Below are 15,615 nucleotides of genomic sequence, written 5' to 3' on the forward strand. Positions count from 1 at the left end.
TGAATGACCCGGATTTACATTTACTATGTTACGTCTAGTCTATGAGACCAGGCTGGATATAGAGGTAGAAGGGCAACATGACAATTGTGTCCACCCCATTTGTAAATATACAAGTAATACCTGAGAGTTGAATGTTCCTATCTAAAACCTCAAAAGACAGTTTGCACAATTTGAGCAAGTGTCTCTTAAAGTCACTCTTAACTTTTTAGATTACTTGATACGGGTACTCCACTCAAGTAGAAAAAGTAAGCAAAATAATTGTTTATTCAGTAGTAATATGTATTCACTATTCTCTATTCACTCAATCATAACTCAATGTTTATAGACCAAGATGTATGTATTTTTTTCAAGATCTCCTCTCTTACTTCAGAATAGTAAGAATGAAACGTTTATTGCATGGCATTGTGTGTTTGCGTTTCTCTGTTGTGTGTTTGAGTTTCTCTATTGCCTCTCAAGGTTCATAAATCCGGTTGGGCCAGTTTTTTGGGATTTCTGCAGAACCGGAATATCCAGGGAGAAGTGGCCCGTGTGTTTGTGTTTGTGTACTCTAGAGGAGGACTGGTCCGTCCTGTTCCTGGGGTGGAGATGGGGGGTGGGGGGGGGGGGGGTGGACGACGACGCTCTCCTTGCCTCTTTTTCCTCTTTTGCTTTCTCTCTCTGTTGCTCTGTCCATCTCTGGCACTGATCAACCAACTCTCCAGGGCTAAGGAGGAGAGGGATTCTGATTGGAGCAGAAGGGACAGACGGGTTGTTGATGGTACTGGGAGGAGGTGAGTGTGCCTGCTGACAGTGTGTGGTGGGGAGCAGGGGCCTGTAAGGTTGGGGCGGGTTGGCAGGTTGGCAGTTGGCAGAAGTAAGGCTGGGCAGGAGAGTCCATTCATTAGCATACACACAGTAAATCAAGGATGTTTGAAATCACAGTGTTAAATAAATTAGGGTTAAATTGACTCTACTGGGATTTATCTTAACCCTCAAGAGAGTGATATGCTCCCTGAAGTTAGTGTTGATAACTGTAGTTCATTGGGACGGAGTACTTTCAACTCCATTAAGAGTAACCAGAGACAGGGACTTAAATCTATAGCATTATCCACAGATATAGGAGGGGCCTCATAGTCAGCATTCTCTGTTGCAGGTTGAGTTTAACATTTTTTGTTTCAATATCTGTGTTTTCGCATGTACATTGATTTTATGCTACTGAAAGATAAGAAACATACATTTTTCTAAACTAATCCAATCTGTAAGTAGTTAGATTCATAGCAACCGTTAGTGAGATAGTTGTTCCAGATTACATGGTGTAGGTAGTCTTCATGTATTGTATGTTCTTCCCTACTCTGACAGGCATTCTAAATGCAAGTTGTGAGTGATGTATAAGTGCTGGATATCTCCTTGGAAGTTGGCTTCCAACAGAGATTGGATATCACATTGCAAACCACCATAAATAATCAAATAAGGCATAACACCCTTTTAACTCAAAGGAAAAAAGTAAGTGGCATTTGGAGTTAAATTTAAGCAACTCTCTGAGAGTTGGATACTTACTCCTTTTAGTGTCATTTTAACTCCAAAAATATCAACACCGTGACCAGAGTAGTTTTAACACAAAATGGGGGTGGACTATATAAACCCCAAAATAGTGTTACAATTGACTCCATATGAGTTGAATTAACTCTTGCGATTTTACTGTGCAGGAAATAACTGTTTCCTTACATGCCCTCATTGAATTCTCATTAGAAATAGAAAAATATAATAAATAGACAAAGAAGGTGTAAAAGAGGAATTATCTGTAAGATGAAGGAGAGGAAGATGTTCTCCATATTAAATTACATTATTTACAGGACAAAATGCTAGTACTGTATATTCATGGTTAAAATACACTTCTCTCTAATTGCATCTTGTATGAAAACACAATATGTGTTTTAATGAATAAAACACAGTGTAGTGAAGTGTGCCAGGTTCACATTGAATTTGTCAGGTGATGGAATAATGGTTTGTGGATTGACAGTGCGCTAGTGATCCGTGTGTTGATTGGGGCAGAGTAGGCGACAGAGCATGAAGGCAACATACACTGGATACGTGCAGTAAAATGTGTTGTTTTACAGGGTCAGCCATAGTAGTATGGCACCCCTGGAGCAAATCAGGATTAAGTGCCTTGCTCAAAGGCACATCGACAGATATTTTACCTTGTCTGCTTGGGTATTCAAACCAGCGACCTTTCAGTTACTGGCCCAACAGAATCGCTAGGCTACCTGCCACCCTAGAGCACAGATATTAACATGGTGTGAACATAACCTACTGTTGTGACTATGTCTGTTTCCCAACACTGTGTTGTACATGATTGCACTAACCGGGATCGGTTCATACATTTCTGGACTGGTTAAAACTTGGTTAACTATCATTTTAATGTTATGGATGATCAGTCCTTGCATCCATAGTCTGTTGACCAATTTGTAAGTCGCTCTGGATAAGAGTGTCTGCTAAATGACGTAAATGTAAATAGGAGTGATCACATTTCTCTGTCCCCATCCCCAGCTGTTTACCAATACAAATGGGGGGGTTACCGTTTTTAGATCGATAGAATGAATGCTTCAATCTCGTTGACATCTGTAAAGTTTCTCTGTCATGGAGCAAAGAGGTTTAGGGACTGGCGAGAAAATACAATAGCGGGAAAAAAAAAAGGAACAATTTTCTGTGCAAAATGTCCAAATTACATCAGTTTGACAGGCTGGGAGGAAAAAGAAACCTGTTAAAACGACCCAATGTGTTTCTGATAAGATTTCAGTTCAGCTTGGATGCATATTTTAAGCCTATGTGGTTTAAATACTATCAGCTTTTATGATGAAGACAGCACCTCTACAGATGGTATCTAACTAAGCATTGCATTCCCTCAAGATGCAGAAAGAAATAAATCATACAGTATTTCTCCACTCCTGTTCCCAAGTCCACATTTTGCCTACATTTGGTGGTCCTCTGTAGCTCAATGTGGTCCTCTGTAGCTCAATTGGTAGAGCATGGCGCTTGTAACGCCAGGTTGGTGGGTTTGATCCCCGGGACCACCCATACGTAAAAATGTATGCGTACATGACTGTAAGTCGCTTTGGATAAAAGCGTCTTCTAAATGGCATATTATTATTATTATTATTATTATTTTACTGCAAGAAATCCTTAATTCTGAGTTATTATTAAGGCTATGTGAGAGGTTATAGACCTACAGTCAGTCAGTGTCCAGATTTCAGTTTCCATTTACAGTTTTTTTCAATTGTTTAAGCACAATTTTGAAAACAGGGCCCGGTTTGTCAAAACACTACACACAATTAGCACAACACTACACCAAAGTAGCACAACACTTCAGATCATTTGCAAAATGGAACACTTTTGTCAAAACTATACACGTCTTCATAAAAACAATATTTTATTACCATACGAAACACACACATTTCATATGACTTCAATCTTTTTGAACTACTTACACACTGCTGTTGCTAACCTAAAACACTTTTAGCAAGTCTAATTCTCAGTGATTAGAGTACTGTAAATGAAGTACACAGAGAAAGTGCAACTATACAAACACTACACAAGACCAATGCTGCAGACTGAGGAAAATATCATTTATTTCTCTCCATATACCCAAATCAGTCAACATGGAGAATCACAACAAAACATGTCCCAGTTTTCATGCTACTACAGTAGTGTGCATAACACTGTTAGCTCAGCAAACAACAGACAAACGTAAAATACTGTATCCAGTACAGGTTACAATTACAGTAAATAACAACAACAACAAACATAAAAAATAATCTGAAAAAAACTGACAATATTGTACAGAAAATACTACAGTAAACATACTATACATTACCTCTTCGCCTAGCTGGATCTGGCCAGAGAATTTCATCAACATCACAAGCAATATCCTCATTAGCAAGACAACGCGGGAAGAACCGTCTTGAATGTCGAATCCATCCTTGCACAGCTGTGGTGTCGACTTGGTCACAGGCATCCTCCATGGCCTGAATGAGGGGTACCTGAGCCTGGGGCTGGAGATCGTAAATCTTCCACCGCCATGCAGAGAAAAACTATTCGATAGGGTTTAGAAATGGAGAGTATGGTGGAAGGTATAGTACTGTCAACTGTGGATGGTGTTGAAACCAGTTCTGGACCAAAGCAGACACAAGCAGACACAATGACACATTGTCCCAGATGACAGTGTATTGCATCTGGTGCATTTCATTACCTGCTGTGACGATGTGGTGCAATCGGTTAAAAAATGCGAGAATTTGAGGTGTGTTGTAAGGGCCCATTTTGGCAAGACGGAGGAGAACCCCATGCTGTGAAATGGCAGCGCAAAGGGTGATGTTACCCCCACGTTGCCCTGGGACATTGATTATAGCCCTGTGGCCAATGATATTTCTGCCTCTCCTTCTTGCTTTTGTGAGGTTGAACCCTGCCTCATCAATATATATGAATTCATGCAGGATTTCCTCAGCATCCATCTGCAAAACTCTCTGAAATACAGTGAAAGACAAGATTGTGTAGTTCAGGATAGGTCTAGTATACAGTCAATGTAAAAAAGTAATGTGTGCAGTATGCAACATCACAGTGCTAAAGTGAACAATACAAACCTCCACATACTCGTGCCGCAGCCTTTTGACCCTCTCTGAATTCCGCTCAAAAGGCACTCGATAAAGTTGTTTCATTTGAACCTGATGTCTTTTCAGGATGCGTGCCAGTGTTGACTGAGAGACCTGATGGACATTATTGAAAATGGCATGGTCACCGATAATGTTGGCTTGTAGTTCTCTGAGCCTGATAGCATTATTGGCCAAAACCATGTTTATTATCTCTCTCTTGTTCTTGCGTGAATATGGGCCCCCTTCCTCCTTGTTGTTCCCGACCCTCAATCCTATGTAGAAAATAATACATGTAACTTACTGTACAATGTCACAGGAAGGGGTATCACAAGTGCTGATATGGTGCATACAATAAGCGGCTGATTACTGTAACTGTAGACAGATATTATTTTACCTGTTTTCCTGTCGAAAAGTCCTTATGACAGATGCCACTGTATATCTGCTAAGATTTGGCTGAACTCTCAGTCCAGCCTCCCTCAGCGTCAATCCGTGGTTCACAACATGGTCCACTAGTGTTGCACAAATGTCATTTGATAAGTTTGGTCCTCTTTTTCTTTGTGCACGTTCTCCTCCTGCTTCAGGTCTTCCTCGACCTCTGGCTCTGGCTCGGCCTCTGCCTCTTCCTCTACCTCCTTCTCCTCCTCCTCTGTGTACTCCTCCTCTCACCCTCACTCTTCTTCTGACTCCTTCCATTTTGGTTGAAGGCAGGTGAACCTACCTGCTGCATTTTTATAGTGCTTAAACCTGATTGGTGTGTCTACAATTTAGCAATCATGTGTTTGTGCACCTGATGGCTGTGTTTAACAGATTTGCTCATAGGTGTGGTAATTTGACAGTCAGTGCTTTGGAATTGCAAGGAAGTGACATCATGATATACTTCTGTGTCTGATGTATACAAGTGTGTTAAGTGTTTTGCAAATCCCTGTGTGTAATGTTTTGCAAATAGTGTGAAGCTGACAATGTGCTTACAGTTGTGCAAATCTAGCCTTGTGTTTTGCTCCTTGAGTGTAAGGTTTTGCTAATTGTGGGAAAAGTTTAATTTTAGTGTGTAAGCAATCGTAAAAAACTGTAACTCATCAAAACAGTAGGCTACAGTTCCCTTGACATGTCATAGGCCTATTTGAAGTCCTGTCTTGTGACTGTCGAATTTGTATAGCGCCTCACAATCATCACACATAACATAGCTGGCACTGCTATCATCCTCTTTTACCACTTCACCAAAACTTTTCCAAACATTACTTTTCTGGCCCTCCCTTCTCTTTATTTTAAACTCTCCTTTTGCAGCTTTTGTCTTATTGAATTAAACTTTGACAATGTCCTTTTTGCCTCTGTGGTTTGACATGAGCTTTTTCTGCCCTTTCCCAAAGGCATTATTTGGCGATTGGCTATGTAGGCTATTTGGCACGTACAGTTAAGCCCTAAAGTTTAGGCTTATGCACTAATAACAGATAGCCTAAAATAATGAAAGAAAATCCTCAATGTAGCCTATATAAATTGCACAAGAATTATACATTTATGGATTTATTGTTTCTTTATATTCAATGAACCCACCTGCCCTTCAGCCACATAATATTTCATGACCCTAATCCCGTCCACCCTGCGGATATAGCTGCATGGACTGCGGGTTATGAGTCAACCCGCGGATCACTAGTAGGTACCATATAGCTGAATCTATATTTCTATTGATATAGAAAATGTAGCCTTGTTACTGCCACCTGCTGTGTTTGCATGCATGTAATTTATATGTGTCTACGTGTGAGTGTCATTGTGTGTCTCATTTCGGTAAATGCATCCTAAATCTTTGATTGTTCAGGCTTCGTTCACACTTTGAGACTGCATTTCTTAATGTGTCACAGATTCTTGAGCCACCTCGCTGTATCCTTATATACACTAACATTCTCTTCTCTAAGTGTCTTGAGCTCTTCAATTCCTACTTTGTTGTGCAAACACCATCATGCAGTGCACAATTATGCAGCAATACAGCTAGTCAGTATCCATTTACAGCAAACAAATAGATATTTATAGGGCATTGTATTAGATACAGGTAAGAGTAAATCAGGCATATTGTTCTGTGAACTCCCCGAATTATCAATAAGAGAAAATTGACCTTTACTTAGATCAAATAAGCGGTTTTAGTCAAAATCCTAATACAGGTGTGTGTAATATACAGTGTGTGTAATGTTCTTGTAGATACAGTGATGTATACAGTCAGGGAAAAAAGTATTTGATCCCCTGCTGATTTTGTACGTTTGCCCACTGACAAAGTAATGATCAGTCTATAATTTTAATGGTAGGTTTATTTGAACAGTGAGAGACAGAATAACAACAAAAAAATCTAGAAAAACGCATGTCAGAAATGTTAGAAATGGAATTGCATTTTAATGAGGGAAATAAGATTTCTGGCTCCCAGGTGTCTTTTATACAGGTAACGAGCTGAGATTAGGAGCACACTCTTAAAGGGAGTGCTCCTAATCTCAGTTTGTCACCTGTATAAAAGACACCTGTCCACAGAAGCAATCAATCAATCAGATTCCAAACTCTCCACCATGGCCAAGACCAAAGAGCTCTCCAAGGATGTCAGGGACAAGATTGTAGACATACACAAGACTGGAATGGGCTACAAGACGATTATTCGCAAATGGAAGAAACACAAAATATTGTCAATCTCCCTCGGCATGGGGCTCCATGTAAGATCTCACCTCGTGGAGTTGCAATGATCATGAGAACGGTGAGGAATCAGCCCAGAACTACACGGGAGGATCTTGTCAATGATCTCAAGGCAGCTGGGACTATAGTCACCAAGAAAACAATTGGTAACACATTACGCCGTGAAGGACTGAAATCCTGCTGCGCCCGCAAGGTCCCCCTGCTCAAGAAAGCACATATACATGCCCGTCTGAAGTTTGCCAATGAACATCTGAATGATTCAGAGGGGAACTGGGTGAAAGTGTTGTGGTCAGATGAGACCAAAATCGAGCTCTTTGGCATCAACTCAACTCGCCGTGTTTGGAGGAGGAGGAATGCTGCCTATGACCCCAAGAACACCATCCCCACCGTCAAACATGGAAGTGGAAACATTATGCTTTGGGGGTGTTGTTCTGCTAAGTGGACAGGACAACTTCACCGCATCAAAGGGACGATGTACCATCAAATCTTGGGTGAGAATCTCCTTCCCTCAGCCAGGGCATTGGAAATGGGTCGTGGATGGGTATTCCAGCATGACAATGACCCAAAACACACAGCCAAGGCAACAAAGGAGTGGCTCAAGAAGAAGCACATTAAGGTCCTGGAGTGGCCTAGCCAGTCTCCAGACCTTAATCCCATAGAAATTCTGTGGAGGGAGCTGAAGGTTCGAGTTGTCAAACGTCAGGCTCGAAATCTTAATGACTTGGAGGAGATCTGCAAAGAGGAGTGGGGCAAAATCCCTCCTGAGATGTGTGCAAACCTGGTGGCCAACTACAAGAAACATCTGACCTCTGTGATTGCCAACAAGGGTTTTGCCACCAAGTACTAATTCATGTTTTGCAGAGGGGTCAAATACTTATTTCCCTCATTAAAATGCAAATCAATTTATAACATTTTTGACATGCGTTTTTCTGGATTGTTTTGTTGTTGTCATTCTGTCTCTCACTGTTCAAATAAACCTACCATTAAAATTATAGACTGATCATGTCTTTGTCAGTGGGCAAACGTACAAAATCAGCAGTGGATCAAATACTTTTTTCCCTCACTGTAAGTGTGTATGTTATAATTGAACTGAGAGCTTGTGAGGTACAGTAGAGAAGCCATGAGAGCCAGCCAGCTGTGGAAGACAGACAGGTCTTCTCTTGCTTTGCTGCAATGTTTGGGACAGTTAGTCAACGTATCCCAACATGCCGAGAGAACGGCTCTGATCGAAATGCAAAGGAGTGTTTCGAATGTGTAGACACACCCTCACACAAAAGGAAACATGCAGTAGTCAATACAAATATTTGATATTATAATAATGTATATCACTTTAGAGTTTTGCCCTCTTCAATATCTCAACAACAGCTCCTCATGCCCTCTGAATGTCCTTGGAATACTGCTTCTCTCAGACATGTTGTGTTTCATGGCCCAATTGTAAGGATATTACATGACAGGATTGCATTGTCACTTTACAGCAACATTGAGATTTCACCAAGAATGTTTCATATTCTATGATTTATATATTGACCACTAGTCTAGATTCTAAAAGTATACAGCACTCAAGTGTTTCCCTCTCTCTCTCTCTCTCTCTCTCTCTCTCTCTCTCTCTCTCTCTCTCTCTCTCTCTCTCTCTCTCTCCCCTCTCTCCCTCTCTCTCTCTATCACATACACACACACACACACAAATTGAGGCCTTGGGCACAGACATAAAAAAAACGTTATAGTTTCCAATATCTCTGTATAAGTTTGCCCTCATGTTTGTGTTATGTGCAGGGCAAGGCCATAAGGGCTGCAGTGCAGAATGCACCCTAGCATTCTCTTCTGTAGACCTGAACATACAGTGAAATAAGGTGAAATAACATTTAAAAAAACAGTTACCTATTTTGGTTGGATATCTTCCCCAGTTGATGACATTGCTGTAGTGGATGACAGCTGAGAGAAAGAGGGGTTCTGTGTCCAGATCAGCTGTGACAGCCTAGTGTTACCATGGCTCTGGAGAGTTTCAACAAGCTCTTCCACAAACTGAGGGAGGCCCATGAGCGAGAGGTCGAAGGTGAGTGAGCAATCCTCCTACAGTATCAGTGTTGCTGATACTCTGAGACATGAGTCAAAACAAAAGAGTGAATGGACTAACAACTTTATTATGTCTTTGTAACAGCAAATAATGTATTTTGTTTTGGAATGCAAAGCACTTAATCATGCAAGTACAGTGCATTCAGAAAGTATTCAGACCCCTTGACTTTTTCCACATTTTGTTACATTACAGCCTTATTCTAAAATTGATTAAATTGTTGTTGTTTTTCTGTGTGTAGTTTGATTAGTTTTTTTATTTATTTATTTTAGAATAAGGTTGTAACATAACAAATTGTGTAAAAAGTCAAGGGGTCTGAATACTTTCCGAATGCACTGTATAGCCATGTGGTTTTCGGAAATGTTCACGAGTCAGATGTGTTTTTTGACACGTGAAGTTTCATATGTACATTTGTCACATGAAAAAAAAAAAACACACATTTATTTTTCACCACTTCCAGCAACATCTGGTCTCCCATCCAGGGACCGACCAGGACCAACCCTGCTTAGCTTCAGAGGCAAAACAGCAGTGGGATACAGGGTGGTATGTTGATAGAATGAATGAGCCAAACCTTGCAACTGGAAAAAAGGCAGTGAACGCAAAGGCCTAGGTAACATAACCAAAGATAGGGAATTATGCAGGAAAGAGGGAGGCGTTTAATTTAATAGCATTATCATTGAAAACATTTTTTGCAAAAAAGTCATTTGCATTTTTTGCAAAAAAGTCATTTGCTCACTCTGGAGTCAGATGTTAACAGAGTGTGTAATTTAGCCTATTAAACACAAAAACAAGTGAGAATTAGGCAGATCTGATGTGATTATTTTTTTTTTTCTTGCCATCTTCACCCATATTTTATATTATTTTGCAAAGAAAAAAGTTGTGTGAAGTTCCAGTAGTTAGCTACACCACCACATGGCAAATGTTTTTTATTACCTACTGAAAATACTACCAAGATTTGAATTGAGTTCAACTACCAACAAGCTACTGCGAAATGTTGTTAAATTACTAGTTGAACTACATATAGTTCATTACTCCACAACACTAGATATTAATGACACAAAAGTAACTCATTCACCAGAGGATTGCACTATATAATAACACTATTACATTTTAGTCATTTAGCAGACGCTCTTATCCAGAGCGACTTACAGTTAGTGAATACATATATTTTTTATGCTGGCCCCCCGTGGGAAACGAACCCACAACCCTGGCATTGCAAACGCCATGCTCTATCAACTGAGCTACATCCCTGCCGGCCATTCCCTCCCCTAGACGACTTGTGCGCCGCCCATGAGTCTCCCGGTCGCGACAGAGCCTGGATTCGAACCAGGATCTAGTGGCACAGTTAGCACTACGATGCAGTGCCTTAGACCACTGCGCCACTCAGGAGTCTCTACACTATTATAGGTGTTTAAAGTGGCAATCCTTAGTGGAAACATTAACAAAGTGCCCTCCCCGCAACAGTTTCGGTAAAACGGGATGGGGCTGGAAAAATGCAACTACTCTCAAATCCATAGACTACGATTAACGGACTGACCATCCATGATATCAAAAATCTTGTTTATCCATGTTTTTAGGCTATACAGTGTTGGTTTACATATACTTAGTTTACAGACATTGGAATAAATGTGGAGTTTTCTTACATGTGAAACTTTCAGTTAGATCTTCACTTTCACATCTGGAATTGCAAGTTCACATGTGAAAAACAATCACGTGAAAGTTTTTCATTAATGAAACTGCAAATTAGATTTTTACATGTGATTGTTTTTCACATGTAAACTTGCAATTCCACATGTGAAAGTGAGATTTCTATATACAGTACCAGTCAAAAGTTTGGACACACCTACACATTCAAGGGTTTTTCTTTATTTTTACTATTTTCTACATTGTAGGATAATAGTGAAGACATCAATACTATGAAATAGCACATGTTGTAACCAAAAAAGTGTTAAACAAATCAAAATATATTTTATATTTGAGATTCTTCAAAGTAGCCACCCTTTGCCTTGATGACAGCTTTGCACACTTTTGGCATTCTCTCAACCAGCTCCATGAGGTAGTCACCTGGAATGCATTTAAAGTAACAGGTGTGCCTTGTTAAAAGTTAATTTGTGGAATTTCTTTCCTTCTTGAGCCAGGCAGTTGTGTTGTGACAAGGTAGGGGGGGTATACAGAAGATAGCCCTATTTGATAAAAAAAAACAAGTCCATATTATGGCAAGAACAGCTCAAATAAGCAAAGAGAAACGACAGCCCATCATTAATTTAAGACATGAAGGTCAGTCAATACGGAAAATCTGAAAGTTTCTTCAAGTGCAGTCGCAAAAACCATCAAGCGCTATGATGAAACTGGCTCTCATGAGGACTGCCACAGGAAAGGAAGACCCAGAGTTACCTCTGCTGCAGAGGATAAGTTCATCAGAGTTACCAGCCTCAGAAATTGCAGCCCAAATAAATGCTTCACAGAGTTCAAGTAACAGACACATCTCAACATCAACTGTTCAGAGGAGACTGCGTGAATCAGGCCTTCATGGTCGAATTGCTGCAAAGAAACAATTACTAAAGGACACCAATAAGAAGAACAGACTTGCTTGGGCCAAGAAACATGAGCAATGGACATTAGACCGGTGGAAATCTGTCCTTGAGATTTTTGGTTCCAACCGCTGTCTTTGTGAGACGCAGAGTAGGTGAACAGATTATCTTTGCATGTGTGGTTCCCACCGTGAAGCGTGGAGGAGGAGATGTGATGGTGTGGGAGTGCTTTGCTGGTGACACTGTCGGTGATTTATTTAGAATTCAAGGCACATTTAACCAGCATGGCTACCACAGCATTCTGCAGCGATACGCCATCCCATCTGGTTTGCGCTTAGTGGGACTATAATTTGTTTTTCAACAGGACAATGACCCAACAAACCTCCAGGCTGCGTAAGGGCTATTTGACCAAGAAGGAGAGTGATGGAGTGCTGCATCAGATGACCTGGCCTCCACAATCACCCGACCTCAACCTATTTGAGATGGTTTGGGATGAGTTGGACTGCAGAGTGAAAGAAAAGCAACCAACAAGTGCTCAGCATATGTGGGAACTCCTTCAAGACTGTTGGAAAAGCGTTCCAGGTGAAGCTGGTTGAGAGAATGCCAAGAGTGTGCAAAGCTGTCATCAAGGCTACTTTGAAGAATCTCCAATATAAAATATATTTTGATTTGTTTAACAATTATTTAGTTACTAGATGATTCCATATGTTTTATTTCATGGTTTTGATGTCTTCACTATTATTCTACAATGTAGAAAATAGTAAAAAATAAATAAAAACCCTTGACTGGTACTGTATATGATACTGTATATGGGATATATTTTTTTATATTTCATGTGAAAATATTTCATGTTAAAACACAACTTTCAAATGTGAAACTGCAATTCACATGTGGGGTGAAAACATGTGATTCTCCTCACATGTGAAAAGGTGGTGTTAACATGTGAACTCTAAATGTAATACATGTGAAAATATGGTTTCACATGTAAAATCTAAGCTCAAAATGTGAAAACAGGTATTTGACATGTTTCTCTTCTCTCTCTCTCTCTCTCGTGCTCTTTCTTTCTCTCTCTCTCTCGCTCGCTCTCTCTCTCTCTCTCTCTCTCTCTCTCTCTCTCTCTCTCTCTCTCTCTCTCTCTCTCTCTCTCTCTCTCTCTGTCTGTCTCTCTCTCTCGCTCTAGGATGGCAAGAGACATTTCAGGAGCTGACCAATAAAATGGGCTGGTGAGTAAAGCACTTTATTAAAGGTGATATGTTGATATATGGGAGATGTAGTGATGGCAGTTCTTGGTGTTTTACTCTGAGTAGTGATACAAAGCAAATGGAGGTGCTGTTTATCAAGAACCAACAGCTGAAAGAGCACCAGCGGTTACTCACAGAAAACATAAAACAGCTGGAAAACAGGTGGGTCCCTCTGTATGTCTCTGTGTTTGGGTATTCTATATTAGTATTTTTAGCTTAAAGTTTTAAGTTATATTTGTCACATGCACATGTACAGTGAAATTCTTAACTTGCAAGCCCTACCCAACAGTGCTGTATTCAATATCAAAAAAGTATACTAACTAATAAGAAAATATATTTTTTAAACACGAGAAATACAAACATTGTGTGTGTGTGTGTGCTGTCTTAACAACATCTGTAGCTGAATGTGTGTCAGTGTTTGACCCCCTGGTGACCTCTGTGCTGCAGGTTGAGGGCGGGGCTGTGTGACAGGTGTACTGTCACTCAGGACGTGGCCAAGCGCAGGCAGCAGGAGTATGAGACCTCCCAGATCCAGAGCCTCCATCACATTTCTATCCTGGGTAGCTAGCTAACACATCAACGTCTCCTTCACATGCATCTCAAGCATTGCGGAAAGATCCAACTATAATGCTTATTTTATAGCTACAGTATAGTACTTAAACATTAGCCATGGACTGTGATTTCTTTTGTAGTGGGAGAGATTAACAAAATGAAAAAGGATAACCAGAGATTGCAAGAAGAAATCAGTCATCTGAGAGGAGCACAAGAGTGAGTTATATGCACTGAGTGTACAAAATATTATGAACACCTGCTCTTTCCATGACATAGATTGACCAGGTGAATCCAGGTGAAAGCTATGATCCATTATTGTTGTCACTTGTTAAATCCACTTCAATCAGTGTAGATGAAGGGGATGAGACAGGTTAAAGAAGGATTTATAAGCCTTGAGACAATTGAGACATGGTTTGTGTACATTGCCTTCAGAAATTATTCATACCTGTCACACAGCATGTTGCTGTGGGGGAACCAGTCGAAATCTCTCCGGGTACTCATCGACTCTGGGGCCGATGAGAGCTTTATGGACGCTACCCTGGCGTCCGAGCTGGGCATCCCCACTCAGCCCCTCTCCATTCCCATGGATGTTAGAGCGCTGGACGGGCGCTCTATAGGCCGGGTCACCCACAATACCACCCCCATCAACCTACGAGTATCAGGGAACCACAGCGAGATGATCCAAAGTTCCCGTGGTATTGGGTTTCTATTGGCTCCAGCGACACAACCCCTTTATTGACTGGTCTACTGGTGCCATCATTGGCTGGAACCCGTTCTGCCACGCTCATTGCCTGAAGTCAGCGCAGCCTGCCCCGGGACGTCTTCCTGGGAGCTCGGAAGTTGCCTCGGACCTCTTCGCCATTCCTGCGGATTACCAGGACTTCCGGAAGGTGTTCAGTAAGGCCTGGGCCACTTCTCTTCCGCCCCACCGACCCTACCACTGTGGAATCGACCTTCTCCCAGGCACCACTCCCTCCCGGGGACGACTGTACTTGCTGTTGGGTCCGGAGACCAAGGCTATTGAGACCTACATTGAGGACTCCCTAGCTGCCAGGTTCATCCGTCCTTCTGCCTCCGCCGCCGGCGCAGGGTTCCGCTTTGTGGAGAAGAAGGACAAAACCCTTCGTCCATGCATCGACTACAGGGGCCTCAACGACATCATGGTGAAGAACCGCTACCCACTACCACTCATCTCCTCGGCCTTCGAGAGGCTCCAGGGGGCCAACGTGTTCTCCAAGGTGGACCTATGGAACGCCTACCACCTGGTGCGGACACGGGAGGGGGACAAGTGGAAGAGTGGTCTAAGGCACTGCATCGCAGTGCTAGCTGTGCCACTAGAGATCCTGGTTCGAATCCAAGCTCTGTCATAGCTGGCCGCGACCGGGAGACCCATGGGGCGGCGCTGTCACGATCGTCGTAATGAGTGGACCAAGGCGCAGCGTGAAAAGCGTACATCTTTTATTGAGTACTATAACAATAACAAATCAACAAAACGAAACGTGAAGTCCTCGGTCATAAACACAAACCTACACGGAACAAGATCCCACAAAAGACAAGTGCACAACAGGCTGCCTAAGTATGGTTCCCAATCAGAGACAACGAGCCACAGCTGTCTCTAATTGGGAACCACCCCGGCCAACATAGAAACACATAAACTAGAACAAGAACATAGAAAACGAAACATAGAACCTAACACCCAGAAACGAACACATAGAAACTAACACCCTGGCTCAACATATAAAAGTCCCCAGAGCCAGGGCGTGACATTACCCCCCTCAAAGGCGCGGACTGCGACCGGCGCCAACTAAACCCAACAGGGGAGGGGCCGGGTGGGCATTCCGCCTCGGAGGCGGATCCGGCTCCGGGCGTGACCACCACCCTCTAACTAACCCCCTGTAGCGCCCCTGGTCTGGTCTGGCCCCGCTGGCTGG

The 15,615-nt window shown here is 41.9% G+C and overlaps 1 protein-coding gene across 3 annotated transcripts in view; it reads left to right on the forward strand.

Annotated features, from left to right (window-relative positions):
* The window catches only part of LOC121538306 (flocculation protein FLO11-like), a 50,628-nt gene that overhangs the window by 21,561 nt on the left and 13,452 nt on the right, over positions 1–15,615 (forward strand). For 2 of the 3 annotated variants that reach the window (XM_041846183.2, XM_041846185.2), the window contains exons 1-6: positions 620–770; positions 9,194–9,342; positions 13,072–13,114; positions 13,199–13,294; positions 13,580–13,692; positions 13,825–13,900. In XM_041846183.2, coding sequence (XP_041702117.1) covers positions 9,276–9,342; positions 13,072–13,114; positions 13,199–13,294; positions 13,580–13,692; positions 13,825–13,900 — 395 coding nt within the window. In that variant the 5' untranslated portion in view covers positions 620–770; positions 9,194–9,275. Of the gene's footprint in view, positions 1–619; positions 771–9,193; positions 9,343–13,071; positions 13,115–13,198; positions 13,295–13,579; positions 13,693–13,824; positions 13,901–15,615 lie in introns of those variants that run through there. The other variant, XM_041846184.2, reaches the window with a different exon arrangement.

Source organism: Coregonus clupeaformis, chromosome 24 (assembly GCF_020615455.1).
Source record: "Coregonus clupeaformis isolate EN_2021a chromosome 24, ASM2061545v1, whole genome shotgun sequence".
NCBI lineage: Eukaryota > Metazoa > Chordata > Actinopteri > Salmoniformes > Salmonidae > Coregonus > Coregonus clupeaformis.